Source organism: Papilio xuthus, unplaced genomic scaffold (genome assembly GCF_000836235.2).
Source record: "Papilio xuthus unplaced genomic scaffold, Pxut_1.1 DF825928.1, whole genome shotgun sequence".
Lineage (NCBI taxonomy): Eukaryota > Metazoa > Arthropoda > Insecta > Lepidoptera > Papilionidae > Papilio > Papilio xuthus.
In genome coordinates, this window is record NW_013532721.1 from 5756360 (window position 1) to 5776787 (window position 20428).

Below are 20428 nucleotides of genomic sequence, written 5' to 3' on the forward strand. Positions count from 1 at the left end.
TAGTAGTATATAGCAATGCATGCAAATTGCGTGCAATTAATGCAAATGCAAATTTAACAGTGGTAGAGCCCGCTTTAACATCTTCGCACGAATTCGCCCGGCTCGCCCGGTGAAATACCACGACCACACAGAAGACAGGCGTCAAGTGGAAGCAATTCCGCGTACAGTCTGATGAGTGTGCGTCCCCGAAGCCTAGCTTAGTACTCTTTCCCTTCCCACCCTTTTTCTTATAAGTAAAGGATGGGACGTGAAAATGGACTTTCCGGATGAGAGGATGCATGGAAAGGGAAAATATTTTCTTTCTGTCCATCCTCTCCTCCGTCGATTAAAGGTAGGCAACGCATAAGCAATTGCGTATGTATATGGGCAACGGTCACTTCGCTATTTTAGCGCACCGCAGAAATGGACCTCAACGGATTTCAGTCTGCTTTGTATGATTTTACATAACACTACATCCATCACCCGCGTCGCTCGCATCGCGTTAAGAAGCAAATCCGTTTAATCCAAGCGTGCGGTGCGTTTGTGCGGGCCAATGGACACGTACCTTTAATTGATACTATTGTGTTTAGAAAGCTGACAGCTATTATGAATATAGTCGGCGATACAAAGTGCGGTCGCAAGACTTGATAGGAATAAAACTAATTGTATAACAAATCCAGTAAAACCTGCTTCTTAATCAATCGATCCACGCGCTAGTAACATTATACTATTTTATACTGTACATAGGTAAGTAATAGTCAAAAATGTAGTTCATGTTTACGTAATAAATGAAATGTGGCACGAGGCTCTATTTGTAATTGGATGCTTTAAATAACTACAACAAGGTCGTAACACTAAATAAAATATTAGAGAAAGGTAATAAAATAAACATAACAACTAAAATGTCTAGACTTCACAGTAAGACCTAAAATAACCTGTATTTATATATTTAGTTATATCGGTCACCTCTGATTTTATACGTCAAAATGTTTTTAAACTATGTGACCATGATGTGACATGCTGACAGTTTGAATTAATTCTTATGTATCTTAATTTAACTGCAAGTAGTAATCTTTAGACATCCACTAGAACTTTCAGATAAGACAAAACATCTTGTTTTTTTATATACAAGTGGTACTTAAGAAAGAAAATGCAAGAAATTTTAGTGTTCATAATTTAAATTACGTTTATAATATTAACGTAATTTAAGTTGAAATATTTGCTTTATTAAAACTAAGCAATATCTAAATTGTAACACATATTTATATTATGTTAATGTTTGAATAACTAATTCAGTTTAATGTTTTGTAACATTGAAAGCTCACGATACTGTAAATGTATGTTTATTAATTTGCAAGGTTTGGATAGTGTACAACATTTAACGAGCAATTCTGCGGCAGAATAACAATTCACAACTGAATAGGGCAGATTAAATAACAGATCGTCGATCGTTCTCGTCGAAATTTATCATAGACGTAGAACATAGCTAGGAAAAATACTACTAATTAAGATTTTTTTTTAATTCCGCGCGAACGGAGTCGGGGGAACTAATCTCCTAGAAAAAATAATAATTGATACCGCAGAGTAAGTAGCTTTTTTACATTTATATGAGTAAAAGTGTATTAGTTGAAATATTTTGAATTGATTTTAATTTGTCTATTATATTTGTATGTTTATTTATTTTTGATTTATTAAATGTTATTCAGTAAAACTTAATATTGTTGTCAAAAAAATATCCGTATAAAGTTATTATTGAGGCCATCTGTTCTGAAAAAAGAAATGCAATTATTTTAATTCACCGTGGGAACAATAATTGGGAGTTGTAAATTCAAATGTGTATTTCTTTTAGCACTGCCGATATCGTCGTTTAAATAATGGACATATACAAGGCTGAGATAATATTACTTGTAAAAGTTATGCAAACAATACTAATTGAGACGAAATTATTTTTTCTGAAATTGTAAAAATACACAAACAATAAATATATCAAGAATTTAATATTCTAATTTTAACGATGGACTTGTTAAATAAACATTTTGTAAATTATACGAAAATAAAAACAAAAACTTTGGACCTATTGCTTATGCTATATAGATTTGAAGATAAGGATAAACAAGGTAGGCAAGTAAAAGTAGATATTGTAAGGATCATTTATTTACTAGCTGTCACCCGCGACTCCGGCCGCGCGGAATTAAAAAAAGAGTAATTTAGTATCATATTTTTGTTCTGGACTATGTTTTACATCTGTGCCAAATTTCAAGTAGATCTATTGACACGTTCCGAAGACACCTTCTAATTTTCATATTTATTTTATTAGTAAGATTAAGTAAAAAAATATAATACTGGAAAAGATATAACTATAAAAGATATATCTGTAAGGAAATTAATTGCCTGGTTCTATGAGTTAAAACTACAACAGGGTACTGCTGTAAAATAGATACTTCCTTTTCATAAATAATGACAGAAAACTTAATTTTACGGTAGTCCGGAAATAATTAATTTATCTCGATAAAGTTTATAGATCGAATTTACTTTATCATGTTTTAACCTTAATTAATACAACAAACTATTCAAATACCGACTTTACTAGACGTAATTGCACATAATTCGTTCACCAAAATAAAGTTCAGTTATTATCATTATATAATTTATTGAACACAAACAAAAGAACAAATATAATTGCAGAACTTAGCGCTTGAAAAAACTAAGAAAGCCATTTACGATTTGATTCGATCATTATTTAAAGCAATTGCCGATAGGTCCAATAGCTACTGGCATAATAATCAAGCTGTTAATTTCTGTCAAATCACTTAATATGTTAATAAAATATCAGTGACTTTTTATTTTGTAATGAACCTGTACTGAGCACGAGTCGTGCGTAGTATTGCGACATCTCAGTAGGCAAGGCAATAACGATGCTGCGACACAGAGAGATGACTATTTATCAAGTTCAAATAAATGTATCAAAACAACAATGTTGTGTAAAAACATTAGAAAATCACATAAGAGGCTTTACGTTGACTTGATTGATTATCTTGTACACGATTTGAACTACTTAAGTGAGCTTTAGAAGGTTGTTTTAAGCATTTGTAGTTGAAATTCTAGTAGTAATTCATTTCTTAAACTCTTGCGATTGTGATCAATTATGTTAAACGAATTATTAATTACTATTATTCACTTAAAGTATTCATTTGATATGAATATTAGATGAATTATATCAAATTATTCTTTGATTTGTATTGGTTTTGTTAACTAACGTATTATTATATTTTAAACATAACTAGTAATTACAGTTAATATAAACAGTTGATTTTTACCGCCAATACATTTGTACAACGGAAATACATATTACGCTCAAGTTCAGGCTACTAGCTGTCACCCGCGATTCCGTCCACTCGGAATTAAAAATAATACTTAATTAGTAGCCTATGAAGCAATTCCGCGTTTCGTCTGATGAGTGTGCGTCCCGGAGGCCTAATTTAGTCGCCTTTCCCTTCCCATCCTTTTCTTTATAAGAAAAGGATGGGAAGTGGAAGTGGACTTTACGGATGAAAGGAAAGGGAAGATATTTTCTTTCTGTGCATCCTCTCCTCCGTCGATTAAAGGTAGGCAGCGCATATGCAATTGCGTATGTCTATGGGCAGCAGTCACTTCGCTATTTCAGCGATTTCAGGTGGCTGCTCGCTCGTTTGCCACCTTTTGGAATAAAAAAAAATGTGTTCTTCCAGACTATGTTCTTCATCTATGCCAAATTTGTTGGTTTTAGAGATACCTTCAAACAAACATCCATCGAAACATTCGCATTTATAATATAACGATTGCATACATAATTTCTTCTATGAACTGCATGTGTGCTATTGGATTAGGTTCGGTTCGGATACTATGCTTGCAATTTAACGGCCGGTGCAATTAATGCGTTTTTTTCTAGGCTTAATAAAGGATGTAATGCACCGTTAAGGCTATCTACCAAGTTTTTTACTTGTCTGAGAAATCAATTTAAAGAAATTTTAAATAAATGATAGGAAGTTGCAGCGTTCTTATTTCTTTTTACAAAACCTTGCAGCCTTCTTAATTTTTAGTACTTATGTTTTCATATTTTAGTTTATTTTTTTCCCGTTAATGTCACCCATCTCACAAAATTGACCAATCAAGGTGACATACAACATGTATTTACTAAGTGTGTACGCGTAAATAAACTTAATTTTTTTACAAATTTGCATATAGAAATCAGATAAAAAGGCAACGAAAAAAAAACCAGAGCATGCATTTGTTTTAATATTATATTAGGTAGCGCCATCTAGTTACAGGTTTAAATATTATTTTGTCTAAACAAAACTTTTCTTCAAGTTTACTATGTAAGCTTAAAGTTAACGACAATTACCATGAGATGTCAGGTAACAAGCTTTAAAAAGCTAATGGATTTTCAAAAAAAAACAAAAGCAGAAAACGTAAGATAAGTTAATCTAAATAAAGAATACTCAATAAAATGTATGTAAGTTTAAAAACTACGAAAAAAAACGATAAGAACGAACAAAAATCCCGACAATTAAGATTAAATTGTAATTTCATATTCAGGGTAACATTAGTCTCTTCCGGATGCCCTGCATTGCAAAAGTTTATATGTTATTTTTAAGTATAATAGCACATCTGACTGGATTAGATTGATAAGTGAAAACGCATTTCCCTTTACAGTTATGAAGGGCATACGCTACTGATAATTAATACTCATTATTGGTAATTATCCTCGCATGTATTGCGTTATGAATTTGCTACAATGTTACGAGTTAATTGTAACCGATTATTCGCAAGATTCGGTAAATTATGCACACATTAGGTTCTCAAATGGCAAATACAGGTAAGTTTAAAGAAAATTCTTGTAGTTCTAAACAAGAAACAGACTTTATTAGAGAATATGTTTGTTTATGCTTTTAAAAGACAAAAGACGATAAATAGGGAAGCTATATATAACAAAGTTTATTGAAAAAACAACATTTTACAGTTAAAATAAGTTTTTTGTAAATAAAATACAAACATCGAAAAATTCTACATGAGCACCAAATTATTTAAAGTAAAAATTAAAGAATCAATCACTAAAACGTTTAACTTTCGCTAGGGGACAGTATTTGTAATCAAAGGGATATACTAGGAGATAATGATTGGCATTTATTTACAGTGTTACGATAACAAGAGTTAGTGATGTCCTGAGCTGTAGTGAGCACGCTTATATTCTGTCTCAGCTAAATTTTTGAGACGTAAGTGCTCCAAGAAGGCGTCATAGTTCTCGAATTCTTTCGGCTCCTTAGTACGAATGCCTTTGGGCAGAATCACGTATTGACCTCCCGGGCCTCGCGTGTAATCTCGGCCTCCGGTCTTCATGTATCTGTAGTCCAGAATGATCGTGGGCTCATAGTAGTCAGGATCATAGGTCTTTCGGATGATACTATGAAAAATAAATAGATTTATTTTATTAATGTGCCGATGCGATATAATACCTTAGATACGGTTTGCTTATCTGATAACCACCTCTCCTCAAAGGAATAAGATTCGTAAATTAAAAGTACTTACACATTTTGCTTTTGTACTTCCGGTCCATGATCCTGTAACAACAAAAAATAATCTAGAAATGACAGTTTCAAGGTTGATTCTGTGTAGATTCTTGTACATTCATAAAATTATGGTCAGATTAATATTTAGATTTTTTTTAATTTTACACTTCAAAAAGGACACACAAAAATTAACCTTAATTTACCGTACTTTTATTTAGTTTATCGTGGATCGAGATTAATAACATTACTAACCATATTACTACTACTAATCTTAGAAGTTTGAAATGTATGATCTTACATCGGGCTCTGCGATCTTTCTAGAGCGAGTGGAGCGCAGTACATGGGGTCCCGGCAGTTCGTCATGACGGTAGTCATCTAGGTGGTCGTCATAAGGCAGCTCATAAGGACTAGGAGGATTGGCGGCCTCAGCTGGTTGTTGATCCTTGTCAGCAAGCCCCACTGCCACCAGTAATGCCACGAGTAGCAACTATCGAAATAATATTTATATTATATTTATAAAGGTTTTTAACTGCAATTTTTTCTTCCCACAGGAATTTCAGATTAAGTTCTAATCATAATTAAAAAGAGTTAAGATGAGTAAGAAATTTTATTAGTACACTTACAAAAAAAAATAGTTATTCTACTGATGTTGCATTTTGCTCAAAGATTTATTTAAGGAATATTTTTTTGGCCATAAAGGATTATAATAAGTAAACTTTATTGGTAATATTGATAACTATTTTATTAATGTTAATTAAAAGTAATTTAATATCACAATAAATAAAATATAACAAATCGAAACCTCTATCTTTTTATTTAAATTGGTTAAAAATAATTTATCCCACATAAAACTGTTATTATTATACTTTGTTATGGATTGGTACTTACTTGACGCATTTTGACAACAACGTGATGTTGAACACAAAACACAACTAACCTTTTTCATATACTTACCGTGGGTGGAACTTCGTTTTTAAACATTAATAAATCTAATTATTTCACCGGATTTGATGTAATTTTAACGCAGATATTAGACCGTAATCAAATGTTAAATAAATAGCCCTTGAAGTAATCTTTGCGAATATTCGTAAAGATGATTTTTGCTTAAAATATCTTGCCCAATATCCTTCATTGGAATAAACAGTTTTAACCTCAAGTTTCTGAGGGAAATCATAACGTTTAATTTAATTTGATTATGATTATGAATAAAATACTTATGTATCGTCATTAAAGATGTTAAATTTATATCAATTTTTATATCTTTACTGACTGATTTTTCTAAAAAAAAGTAAAAAAAATGGTTGTGTATCTTACTAATGTTAATGCGAAAGGATAAATAAATGCGTGATTGCCAGAACGGATCTGGATTAAATTTGGAAAAAAGATAGTTATATTTTTTTAATTCGATGCGGATGAAATCGAGTGCCCAAGCTAGTATAAGCATAATATTTAACAGTACATGGCCTTAAATCTTCTGTTAAAGTTACATAAGAATAATGACTAAACGTTCCTCAGTCAAAACTGCATACGATAAGCGAAACTTTTTAATAAAGATACAGATATTGTAGGATCCTCACTTCCTTATATCCGGAAGAGTTAAAAAGTGTAGAATCGTTGCCAGTGTTTTTTTAGGTCGCAGAACGTCACTCATTAAACGTCAATCATAAAAGTAAATAAAACCTTCATGCGAGTTTTCTGTCAGGAGGTCTTTGTTGTATGTTGGCCCATTTGTATTAGGATCAACAATTTGGAGACCCTACAAGAGTAGAGTAAAAAGGCATTTACTAAACTATCACATGTCCATGGGCGTCGATGATCACCTTGGTGTCTTATCGTTTGTCCCCTTCTCCTATTTTAAAAAATCTTACTAACAAATCACAACTTAACATCAGTTGGATCGTAGTCCAGCGCTAGTATTATAATTATAAATACAGCATAGAAAAATGGTACCATTGCTTCTGTCTCTACCTTTGATATTTTTCTCTTTATATAAATCAGGCTGCTGGTTTGAGTAGGTTTAAATAGTATGCAAACATCAGTAAGTTCTCTTTCATTCATAAGACTTCGAGGTACAAGGAATAAGGTACTAGGCACTATAAAATATCAGTTTTCAAAAGCAAAACTTTACTAGAGAAAAATAAATTTAAAGAAAATACTCAAGAAACCTTACAGTAATTGCAGAGTCTGTTGCAAAATACGACTAATATTGTTTTAATATTAGTATTTTGGAGCCCCATGTATATTCTATAAGGTATTCTTCAAGGTATTCAGGGAATATTTTTTTTACGACTTTCGCAGAAAAATAGCTTAACACTAACTTTGTAACCATGTAGAGCCGATGTCCGCAAATGTGGATAGGAGAATGTAGGTTGAATTGCTATATTTTTGAACTTGGAATTTATGGTCTTCCGTTGTTTACGTCATTTCCGGACATCCTGTTTAGATGTGAGATATTTCTATTTGTCATCCTTTTCAATTGTTCAGATTTCAGTCAGCTTATTTATTTTTAAAAGTCTTTTGATAAAAATAGTGATTAGCTCATATAATAGAAGTTAATATATTCTTAGGTTGAATACAATTTCACTCTTAAATGACTAAGTACTTAAAAGGTTTGTAAATAAGAATATCTGAGATGATGCTTCTTAAAAATATATTTTTGTCCTTTGTATATTTATGGTTACAATTATTTTTTATATTATCAGATAGTAATACAATATCACGATGAATAAAAATTATGTGAATCACATTTCCACTCTGTTCATGACTTCGCTTCGTTGGATGTAAACAATATATTAGAGTTAACTTAAACAGGTTTAATGACTTATCAATGTGTATGACCATAATATCCGTGATCATGGGAACCATGATGGTGATGTTCATCATGATGATGAGGTTTGTGATGATGTACTTGTATATGATGTTTGTGATGAACACGATGTCCGTTATCATGATGATGACCGTGGTGTTTGTAATGGTCATGACTCTTGTCGTAATATTCAATAACACGATGTTTGTGCACGGGTTCATGATGATATTCGTGAACAAAGTATTCATGATCGTGGTGGTCAGGTTTGTAGTGTTCCGCTTCGTGATGTTCAATTTCATGGTGTTCATGTTCATGGTGTTCATGTTCATGGTGTTCATGTTCATGGTGTTCATGTTCATGGTGTTCATGTTCATGGTGTTCATGTTCATGGTGTTCATGTTCATGATGTTCATCTTCATGATGATCATGACCGTGGTGATGCGGGTCGTGGTGTACGTAGTATTTAATCTCATAGTGTGCTGGTTCATGATGGTCATGATCATCATGTTCCGGCTCATGGTGCTCATGTTCATGATGTTCCGGTTCATGGTGTTCTTCTTCATGATGTTTCGGTTCATGGTGTTCTTCTTCATGGTGTTCATGATGTTCATGATGATCATGTTCATGGTCATGATGATGCGGCTCGTGGTGTACATAGTGTTTCACTTCATAGTGTACAACATTATGGTCGCCATGATCATGATGTTCTGGCTCGTGGTGTTCATGTTCATAATGTTCAGGCTCATGGTGTTCTTCTTCATGATGATCCGGCTCATGGTGTTCTTCTTCGTGGTGTTCTTCATGGTGCTCCTCATGCTTATCTTCATGGTGGTAGGGGTCATGATGAATAGAGACATATTGCTTCGACACAGGAAGGTGATGTTCTTTATGTTCATCGTGGTGATCATGATGATTTGGGTCCGAATACTCAACGTGGGCTTTAAATCTGTAATTGTAGAAAAAAGTATAGGTCAAATTACATCATGCATTTTCAATACGAGAATATTTAAAGAAAGTCGTTTTGATTTGCATCGGCATTGTGGTTCCAAACCATTCGCCGTTTGCTCTGATATCTATTAAGATAAATATAATATGTTAGTTACCCGCTGTGTTTATCTGCGTGATACTTGACAGTGCGTTTAAGGCCATCGGGCTGGATGAGCCAGTACATGCCCTTCACTTCGTCGCCGTGCCTGGTTTCCTCTTGGCCTTTATGATCATGTGTGTGGGGATCATCAACTTGATACGAGTACTCGTATGACGGATACGACTTGGCCTGTAAGTGTCAAAATACGTAAGTAGATAAGCGAAAGAGACCATTTTCGTCATCTCCATGCGCTTCTTTTACTATGAACTCCTTTCAAAACATCTCCACTCAATAGATTTTTTGCAAATGTTATTGATCTTTTGCCTTCTTCTTTTATAGAAAGAAAATATTCCCTTGCAATGTTTCATACTCAAATAGCAGCTGGATATGACCACACCTTTCTATGATCCGTTACCTCAGTATTGACTTCTTACTCTCTATTGTCATCTTTTATGCATATTAATTTTCTTGATTCTCTCCGAAATTCCGATCGAAACCTAATCCTGTTGATTGATTCGGTGCTATTAATGATGTTAGATACTTACGTATTCTTCATGATGCTCCGGGACGTGAGATCCGACATGTGAGAGCTTGCCGTGGTGGCCATGATGTACCGGATGGTGGATATACACTTTGTATTCAGAGACCGCGGGATGGTCGTGACCCGACACCGCTAATGCCACACCGAACAATGTGAAAATCTGAAAAAAATAATTCTAGTAATGCCTTTCATTTCATCATTGTTGTTTCTCTTTTTGTACTTTCGCAATATCTACCCAATACGATGGTAAAGAAGCATTTTTTTACAAATACAGCGGTGTTTATATTCTAAATTGAAAAAAAATACCTTCAAAATCATCTTCAGTTGGTATCGTCTGTTCTTCTAAGTTCAACTGGTGTCAAATGAAGCATCCTATAGTTTATATACTTCAGGTAATATGATTATTGGCTTAAATACAGCATCCTATCCATGCAAGTGCCATTATCTTCAGTTTCTCAAATTATACGTTCAGGGACGTGTTTACGTACGATTCAGTTAACATAACTTTATTCGACCTCTTAATACTAAGATTTTCTAATAGATATGATTACGTGTCTGTGATTATCTTCTCGGCCTAGCAAACAGAGTAACTGATGCTATACAAGTTTACTGTTCAAGCTGAAACAATGTATTTGTGAATCTTATATCTTATTTCATAGAATTAAAAACAGATTTTATTTAGTGTTTGTTACCTTTGAAGTTATGGTGTTAAAACGTATTGTTATATTTTATAGTTTTCCTTTTTGTGCCTTCAAAATTTAAGAATACTAAATCAAGGAAAAACTACCACCGTACTAAACTAAATTAATACTAATGTCGCATCTCAATACGGATATCTGTTTTTACACTAGAAGGAAAAAACGAATTAATATTTCGCATTATCTTAACACCATCCTTCCATTTTACGTCTGTTTCATTTTGTATTTACATAATATCTTTGATTATCAGCGTTCATTACAAGAGAGTATAATTAATTTTTCTTTACCAGATATTTTACATTGTTAAAATATTGTATAGAAAATTATGTTTTATATAGTATATCCCAATACGCACTTAAATTCTGTGCTCACAACGAACTCTTTAATGTAATTACTTACATAATGTTTGTGCAAAATTTTAAAAGCCTAGAGGAATTGTAATCTGAAACTAAATGGTAATTTGAAAATATTTTGCTAGAATATATATTCTTTATTTATTTATCTAACTGGTAAAGTAGAGATGTCAGTGTTCGCAAATAGCACGATAAATAAATCGTGCTATTTGCTAAAAAGAACAAGAAGGCGTTTTAGAATATTTTTAAAATATCTTTATTTAATTTTTGAAGTAATCTATGAGATTTCTTTTCTAGACACAAATGATTCACTTACTGGTTGGGTTTAAATTTATATGCAGGAAATTCCAAAGTAGAGTCTAAAGAAGAAATGATAAATGTATCACATAGTTAACACAGTTTTCGGCGTCAAAATATGTAATTAGTATAATAAAAGTTTTGCCCCTTTTCTTAATAAATAGCAAAGAATTATAATCGTTAATTCATAATTCGAAATTGTGAAGTTTTACTTTCTATCCTCCTACTACTCTACTGTGTGTTACTGCGCATGCAGTTTATTACTTTATATAAAGTAATAGTACATATTGATATTTCTGTTTTGGCAAAGAGAATGAGTGGGATGACAATATTTATATTTAGAAATATCAATACAGTAATTCCGCGATTTAGTTCTTGCGAAATTAAAAAAAATATCAAGTAATAAACGTACAAAGTACAGCCCATGTAACCCGGGGATAGTATTGCATGCCAACAGAGAAAGAATTTTTCAATTCGTTTCCGTAGTTATGGTGCCTATTCAATGCAAACAAACAAATATAAAAATCTTCACTGTTCATAATACAAGTATAGACAAAAGGAATTTGAATTAAAAAACAAAAACTGTTATTTACTAATAATTTAATTACACATTTACATATTAGAATACATAAAAACAACATTACTAAACATTAAAATAAATATACTCACTCAAATAACTCACTACAAAACAAACAATAAACAATTAATTTTTTATTTTCTGTGACTTTCATAATCATTGTAGTGATAATAGTATGGTTTGATCACATGATAATAATGATGTTTATCATAATCATTTTCGTGATGATGATGAGGAGGATGATGTTCGACCACGTTGTATACCACAGATGATGGATGATGGCCTTCGAAATGTTCAGGCGTGTGATGATATGGGTCTGAATATTCCACTTCAGCTTGAAATCTAAACAAATCGGCATGTAGTCATAGTAAATCCATCTATTACTTTTTGGATCTTATTATACTTATGTTACTTTATTTCTTATTAATATTATAAATGCAAAAAATTCATTGGATTAATAGATGGTTGATTGATTTTTGCTATTACTTATATTCAGAATTGATGAAGGTAATTCGTTAAAAATTGACATAGATGTAGAACTTAGTCTGGTAGAACATGCGTTCTACTAGGCTACTAATTAAGTTTTTGTTTCAACCTGCGGACGAAGTTGCGGGCGATAGCTAGTTAAGTACGAAACTAATGAAAGCTAGACTTAGTAAACCATCGCTGACCGAAAAGACCGACGGAATATTTTAATATTATGTTTGCATTATCAATGTTAACTCACCCACTGTCTTTGTCAACGTAGTATTTGACCGTTCGTTTGAGACCGTCAGGTTGAATCAACCAGTACATCCCTTTGACCTTGTCTCCGTCTCTGGTTTCTTGTTGTCCCTTGTAGTCGTTTGTATGTGGATCTTCGACTTTGTACGAGAAGTCATATAACGGATATGACCAGGCCTAAGACAGAATTAGAACATTATATTATCATTCACAAATAGTGTCAGCATTTGATGCAAGATTTGATCAGTCATGATTAACATGGATTTGGCATGAAATGTACATATTACATTTCTTTATGTAACAACAGAGAGTAAAAAGGCGCTCTATTCTTTTATCAATAATTTGAGAAATAACTGGAATCCTAGGTACGATGTACATTCTCAGATGATCAGATTTAGGAGTAGGATTAATATTTGTGGTGATGAACAATCTCCTATTTTATGATGGCTATATATCGAGTGTCTCTTACGCTGTAGATATTGTAATGTAAATATCAAATCCAGACTCTTAAAAGTAAAAGTCTTACATATTCCTCATGGTGTTCTGGTGCATGGTGTCCGAAGTGTGACAGTGCTCCATGGTGACCGCTGTAAAGTACAACGCTCTGATGTGATACCGCGGGTTCGTGACCGAAGCAGTCAACAGCTAACACCAAGAGTATTATGAACTAGAAATAAAAAGAAGCATTACTAAAAAAACTACTGAAATCGACTTTACTGCGTTATGTATATTACAAAGGAAAGTCACTATTGTTAGGAAAATCCGACACTGTGTCGGTGTATCGGCGCAACACTAGCTTTATTAAAATTTCAACGTTTATGTCACTTATCTATCTGACACTTGACTTGGTAACGAAAGCGCGTCATTCGCGGCAAACGATTCTAACTAATAATTGTCTAAAACTATTAAAATCGTAAATCAAGAATTCACAACCGAAGAGATAGCAACAAACGGGCATACGGATTATTTAACTTTATTTTCATTGTTCAATGATGATGTCAAAGTAAATATATAAAACAAATTAAATTAATACAATGAAATAAATTAAAGCTATATAATTTTTACCTTCCAAACCATTTTTCGTCCTCGCATGTAGATGTGTAATAAAAATTTTATTGTTTCCATTGAATCATAAGGTTTTATACCAGAATAGTATGAAAAGAAACTCAATAATTACCGCATTTCCTATACTGTTAGCGTTACTAATAATTTTTAAAATCGGTCAGATATCCTTATTTCGTTTTTGGTAGACAGATGATTGATTGTAAAAACTATACGAAAACAAATTATTTCACTTGACTAGGTGTTAGGAATGAATAATAAGAAAACAGCATTTTTCTACTGCAATATGAATCATAAAAAGTATTTAAACAATCAAGTAACATGTGTTTCAGTAAGTAATCTGTTTGTCGGTTGAATTTATGTTTTTGAGGGTTTTTGACGAAATAAATGGTAATAAAAAACAAAAGTTACTTGTTAGGTAAATTTATTTTCGAATAAAAAATACATTTCTATCATATTTGCATTGGGTTACCATTCTGTTATTAGGACGATCGTATTTAATTATGATGCTGAGAGATATGAACGTGATGATGAGGAGACGAATGATGCACAACAGCATTAAAACTGAAAGAAGATTAAACATGTTTTATTTACGATGCAGTATTATAATAAAGAACTATAAGAAATACTTGACTAACCGTGGGTTTTTGAAACCAAAATCTCTGCTTAAAACATAATGTCTATTTTGTCAAGGAATAACAGGGATGACGACGTTGTGTTTTAACAGAGAATTTGCTCTAAGAATTCAACGGTACGATACTATGAAAAATACACGGTTTAAAAAAAATAAAAAAAGTCATTGTTTCCAAGAATAAAATACCTAGTGCATTGAATATAAGCCAATAAAAGAAAATGCAATTGTATGTTTGAAGTGGGTTTTCACTGCAACTTATCAAAACAAATTATCGTCTTTCTGATTTTCTTGAAAATACAAATATTAGCAATCCACCGATACGCTACATATTACATAGTTCGTGTGAAGAAGCTATTACGTGAATATCAGTTCCGTTGCTGTAACAACGCATGCGTTACATACGTTATAGGAACGGAAAAATGTTATACAAATAAATCATTGTCGTATTGTAAAGGTTATATTCACTTGTGTTATCGGTTTTTAATTTCGTTCAAGACGTCAATAACCAAATGATACTTCAAACGAATAGTATTGATACTTTATTTTGACTTATTTTTATTGTTCTGTCCCAAATATTACTTAAATACAAGCCTCTTAGGTCAAGCACTACTGAGGGCTATGTCGTCCAATTGTATTTCCATCTACAATATCGTAAGTTATGTAATAAACATAATATCTTACCCAGTATGGTCATCGGCTTTGTATTCTACTTTTCTGTACCGGCCGTCGGGTTCGATCAGTTCGTAGCCTCCCTTCACGACGTCCCCATGACGGAACTCATGTTGGGATTTCACATCGCCTGTGTGATGATCGTGGACGGTATATGCAAAGTTGTACTCAGGAAATGACTGAAATTGGCCAAAGTATGACATATTTATATATTAATTATATTTAATAGAAGCCTTTTTGAATATGGTGCAATTAACTTATGGTCTAAATGTTTTATTTTTTTTAAATGATTCACCAAAATATGAATGCACTATTGTTGACCATATGTTAAAGATTTGTGTTGGCTGATATTCTACTCACGTAATGGTCATGGTGGGCTGCATAAGGCACAGGCACGTGATGTACTGGCGCATGGTGCAATAATGGCAAGTGGTGAATGGGCTCGTGGTGAATCGGTCCGTGGTGAATCGGTCCGTGGTGAATGGTCTCGTGATGAATGGGCAAGTGATGCACCGGGGCATGATGCACGAGGACAGGGTGATGGGGACCGTCGTGCTTGTTCACCTGTTGATGCGAAACCGCCAAATGGTGTGGATGGTGATGATGAAATTCATACAAGCTATGGCATGTTGATGCCAGTGTACAAAATGTTAGAATCTGGAAAAAAAATATTGAATACAGAAAAATGCAAAGTGTTGCTTCACTAATAAAATAATAGGCGCTTAATATATTTCATCGATTTCCTAAAGGATTTTGGATACTTAACAGTTTTAATTTAATGAAATTAATTCACTTAACAATACGAAGCAATACTAGCAATAGTATTTCTCTTCAAATAATATTTTCCTTTTATTTTTTTTACATTTGTATACTCACTTTAGACAGCATTATATATTAATTTTTAAAACGAGACACTTTTCCTAACATCAACTTGGCCAATAGTGAATACGTTTGTCTCTCGCTCATTAATATATAGACAGCATAATTGTGGGAAATATTAGTGCAAAAATCTATTGATCCATTTCTTATTCTTTGCAACATCGTACTGCGATGGTGAACGAAGTTTACTGTGAAAATCTATTGTATGTTTCTGAGTAGAACACCACTACTGTGTACTATATAGTACTCTGGATAAATTTCAAATATAGCACTAAAAATATTATCCAATGTCTAGTACAGTCGCGAAAGTTGCCGGTGTTCCTCTTACAGAAAAATTGCCTTGTTCCTTGCAACGAGGCAAATTCGCTTCATTTTACAAATAATCAAATAGCTAGCAGTGAGTTCTGTAAACGATAATAATAAAAAAGCTGTTAGCCGTGTATATATGACTAAACTTCGTAAAGGCATATATAAAAGCTGCGTCTTATTGGTCATTGTTCTGAGTCGTTGCCTCAAAGTGTACAAACCGTTCAAACAACTTACCATTTGTGGTAGTACACCACCAGAATCCCCGATTGTACTTCTGAGTAATTTACTTTCAAAGTTTATTCTTCACAACAGTATAAAATATTATATCTAAAAAATAATTTTCTAGTCGGTCGTATTCGGTCTAATCTATACCGATTTCTACCGATGATAAATTTTCATACCTTACACTAATATTTACTTGTTATGGTTTTCGATTTTAATTTACTTTGTATACTTATTAAGTATCCAATCAAAATTATTGTACGTAAATGTACATAAAAGAGAGAAATTGATTATTGACGAAGGTCAAAATTTACGTGTGGACGATTGCTTTTTGCGAGTATAATTAAATAATTTGGCAAAGATATTACTTCATTAAAATCGCACAATTTATAATTGGTATATTATGAGGAGAGAAAAAAAATCGTATTAATTTAAATATAGTTTACATTTTGGTCATGGTTACTCAATGTAGGGCATATTTCGGTCTACAAACAAATAATCTTTATTTCATTGCAAGGAGTAACACATCTAGTAAAAAAAAAATATACTTAAAAATCATTATCTAAAATTCTAAGTCTAATAAATTCATAACGCGTTTGTGCATCCTGTATATGACGGTATGAGCGAGCTCACTAATTTGCTGTAAACAAAAAAAATGTAACTTACCTACCGTTTTATAGCGTAGTACCAAAGTGTCTGGACAAACCCGCAATGGGTTTATAGACACTTTTATTGTAAATTTGTATTTTATTCCTTGTTTATATAAATAAATAAAAAAAAAAATCTCATGAAAGACATCAATTGAAAATATTCTATTTTATTTCCTCGCCTGCGCATTAAGTTCATATCAAAATCCCTAGGTATGTTTATGACGTTCTGTTAAAATCGCCCTAAGTAATATACATTTGCATGCAACTTACACTAACTTTAATTCAAAACACGCAAAATCATGTCATGGTGGAAGTTAACAACGTGAATTGCTACATTCGAGTGACCGTAGTTTAAAGTGTCACTTATTGCGAGAATTATGAGAAACAACATGCTCTTAGTATCAAGTGTAATCATGTCAAAGCGACAAAAATTCATTGAGCCGACCCGCGGCGGTTGCACAAGCAAGTGTAATGTGACATAATTACATGCACTAGAATATGTGAACAACAAAGTAAAAAGGTTCACAATGATACAGTTCTGCAAACATATTGGATTATGAAATGCTTTACCTATAAAAGCATTTTGTTCTTTGATAAAATACAAATCTAAGGAGTCCGTAGTGTTAGTGTCGGTTACAATAATTTAGAAATTTTAATGGAATAAACTGAAGTTAGATTTTCTATTAGTACGCAGATTTGTATATCACAAATTACTTAAAATTTCGTTGAACCAAAATCTATGCTCCAATTATTTCGATATTAATTGACTTATTTATTGATGCAATAAAGATTCATATAAAGTCCATAAAAAAATGTGCATGAAATATTGTATTATTTACCTACATATATTAAAAGAGGCAGAATCGATTATGGCCTCCTAAATAAACCGGCGTCCGGCGCCGCGTCGACCTCGCACAGATTGAGTAAAACCGTGTATGCAACACGAAATAATAACAGAGAAAAAATACATCAAGCTATTGATTTACTAAATAAATAATAAGTTCACCATAGAGTAGAGCAATATAAAAAATATATGTGGTCTGTATCAGATAATGTAACTGGTACTATTAAAACTTTTTACTTATTTAACTATTGCATTAAGAAAAATAACCTTATGAAATTTAACGTACAGTCAGCGTCATATAGATCGTAACAGACAAGATATGCAAATATATAGGTACATCAAAAGTAATCAATTATATCGGTACAACAAAAGTCCTCAAAATAATAGATACATTCACCCTGCTCAAAAACATCGGTACATACACAGCGTCAAATATATGAGTACATGCAAGATGCTCATAAATATCGTAGCAGCCACAGCGTCATAAGTAACGAAGCAGTCAAGGTGCGCAAAAATATCGGTACATTTGACAAAATTGAACTCTATCTCTATATACTTGTGATACAATTTGGAATAAACTACTTCTGTTACATTCATTTGACACTTTGTATTAACATTATAGGTTGTCCGGAAAGTTCGTTCTGATTTTCGATATAAATCTTACAATAGACTGTAGCTGAAGTGGATTCATTTTCGGATTTCCACCATTATCAAACGTCACGAAAATTTCTATATTGTGAATAATTTCATTTCATTGGTTGAGATAAAAAGTAATTTTTAAAATTTTATCCAATAATAAAAGACGTTTTAGGTATAGAGTCGTACCAATATAATTTAAAAACATTTCCAAAAATTTAAGAGAACAGGGTTTCAATTTTCCTTATAAAGCGGCACGAACTTACTGGGCAACCCAATATTTTTCCTCTCCTGTCATAACGCTTAAATATATTATAAAAGTTTGTCACGCCGAATATGACAGATACGTAATAACTAATATCAAATTTTGCCTTGTCACAATATATACAAGTTTGGCGCAGTATTCTAGTATGTTTGCCGTAATATGTAAGTTTACCGGTTCGAATCTCAGGCTACTTTTTTTTTCATTTTATCAATCACGGGGTTATTTTTTCATAACCAGTAAAAATTTGGTAATGTAAAATTTTGCTCGACAATTTTTTTTTATAATTTTCGCTGTCGGGTAGAAAGAAATTTAAATAACGTTAACAACAATTAGGTCAGACCATCGCGGGTGAAGTGAGTGGGCGGAGCGCGGATTGTCATTGCGGGTTTTATGAATGGTACGCGCGGAAACTATACGTACAAGTGTTATCTACATATGTGTGCGCGCCCACGCACACTGGAATGTTTATTGCAATCGACTAAAAATTTGATGTAGTTTGGATATTGACATTCAGTTTTTTTTCTTTGTTTCTTAAATATAATCAGTATCAGTAAAAGGTAAAAGTAAAAGTGTTATTTTTACCGGTACAAGTTTAACAAACATGAGTAATAAACAAATTACATGTCAATAGCATCGCTTTATCTCCTTCATTTTTGTTTGAAATAGAAAAGTACTTTAACGGTCAAACTCAGTCCAAGGCAATATCAAAAAGTACCTAATAACTACGGCGATAGAGTTTAATTACATGTGCTTCGATATTAAAATTAAAAAGTTTAAATATCAAAAAAAAAAAATAGTGGCTTGGGATTTGAACCGCCGACCTTACGTACCAACGGCGGCGAACGGTAAGGCCACGAGACCAAACTAGCATATATGATGACAAACTTAAATTTGACGTTGGTTTTATCTACCTAATATCTGTCATCCGCGTCGAACACTTTTAGTAAATTTTGAAAAATGGTTTCATGCAAAGTGTCAAATGAATGTAACAGAAGTAGTTTATTCCAAATTGTATCACAAGTATATAGAGATAGAGTTCAATTTTGTCAAATGTACCGATATTTTTGCGCACCTTGACTGCTTCGTTACTTATGACGTGGTGGCTGCTACGATATTTATGAGCATCTTGCATGTACTCATATATTTGACGCTGTGTATGTACCGATGTATTTGAGCAGGGTGAATGTATCTATTATTTTGAGGACTTTTGTTGTACCGATATAATTGATTACTTTTGGTGTACCTATATATTTGCATATCTTGTCTGTTACGATCTATATGACGCTGACTGTACATAATCTTTAGCAGCGGTGTTTATTATCGTGGGAATTATCTTTGTATTTATAATAATAAAGGTACAGATTAGTAGGTTAATTAAATATTCCATACCTTATATAATTCCGCTTTACTTTAGGGAAGTGAAGAAATCAATTTTATCTTTTTTAGTTACGTTTGTATAACTTTATAAAAGTCTAATTCGCGTGTTTATCTTCAGAAATATTTATTAAAATAAAACTATAAATAGTGTGAGAGAAAACGCGTATCATTCTACGGATTCTCTTGTTGTAATACTTTCGAATAAATGCCTTAAAACTGACAATGGATTTCACGCATTATTCGTGACTTGGGACTCGTTCACAGTTACAATAAC

The 20428-nt window shown here is 32.5% G+C and overlaps 3 protein-coding genes across 3 annotated transcripts; all 3 read right to left on the minus strand.

The window, feature by feature from the left end:
* Window positions 1-5169: 5169 nt before the first annotated feature.
* Window positions 5170-6440, minus strand: LOC106125081 (uncharacterized). Its single transcript, XM_013322162.1, has 4 exons — window positions 6414-6440; window positions 5824-6012; window positions 5545-5576; window positions 5170-5419 (listed from the first exon to the last, which is right to left on the minus strand). Exons 1-4 carry the CDS (start codon window positions 6420-6422, stop codon window positions 5170-5172), a joined length of 480 nt encoding a protein of 159 aa, XP_013177616.1. The 5' UTR covers window positions 6423-6440.
* A 1909-nt stretch (window positions 6441-8349) lies between these two features.
* LOC106125082 (histidine-rich glycoprotein-like) lies at window positions 8350-13684 on the minus strand. Its single transcript, XM_013322163.1, has 7 exons — window positions 13673-13684; window positions 13134-13274; window positions 12612-12784; window positions 12073-12226; window positions 9964-10119; window positions 9435-9607; window positions 8350-9277 (listed from the first exon to the last, which is right to left on the minus strand). Exons 1-7 carry the CDS (start codon window positions 13682-13684, stop codon window positions 8350-8352), a joined length of 1737 nt encoding a protein of 578 aa, XP_013177617.1.
* A 472-nt stretch (window positions 13685-14156) lies between these two features.
* LOC106125083 (histidine-rich glycoprotein-like) lies at window positions 14157-16839 on the minus strand. Its single transcript, XM_013322164.1, has 5 exons — window positions 16829-16839; window positions 16395-16461; window positions 15333-15629; window positions 14985-15151; window positions 14157-14233 (listed from the first exon to the last, which is right to left on the minus strand). Exons 1-5 carry the CDS (start codon window positions 16837-16839, stop codon window positions 14167-14169), a joined length of 609 nt encoding a protein of 202 aa, XP_013177618.1. The 3' UTR covers window positions 14157-14166.
* Window positions 16840-20428: the final 3589 nt, after the last annotated feature.

What these genes read in the sequence shown, in the direction of transcription:
- LOC106125081 (XM_013322162.1), bottom strand. An exon ending in GAAAGATCGCAGAGCCCGAT is followed by an intron (nt 5,577 to 5,823) that starts GTAAGATCATAC and finishes TTGTTGTTACAG; the next exon opens with GATCATGGACCGGAAGTACA. An exon ending in GAAGTACAAAAGCAAAATGT is followed by an intron (nt 5,420 to 5,544) that starts GTAAGTACTTTT and finishes TATTTTTCATAG; the next exon opens with TATCATCCGAAAGACCTATG.
- LOC106125082 (XM_013322163.1), bottom strand. An exon ending in ATAAACATCATTATTATCAT is followed by an intron (nt 10,120 to 12,072) that starts GTGATCAAACCA and finishes TATTTTTTTCAG; the next exon opens with ATTTTCACATTGTTCGGTGT. An exon ending in CGGAGCATCATGAAGAATAC is followed by an intron (nt 9,608 to 9,963) that starts GTAAGTATCTAA and finishes TGACACTTACAG; the next exon opens with GCCAAGTCGTATCCGTCATA.
- LOC106125083 (XM_013322164.1), bottom strand. An exon ending in CAGCCCACCATGACCATTAC is followed by an intron (nt 15,152 to 15,332) that starts GTGAGTAGAATA and finishes GGCCAATTTCAG; the next exon opens with TCATTTCCTGAGTACAACTT. An exon ending in AAAGCCGATGACCATACTGG is followed by an intron (nt 14,234 to 14,984) that starts GTAAGATATTAT and finishes ATCTTCTTTCAG; the next exon opens with TTTTAATGCTGTTGTGCATC.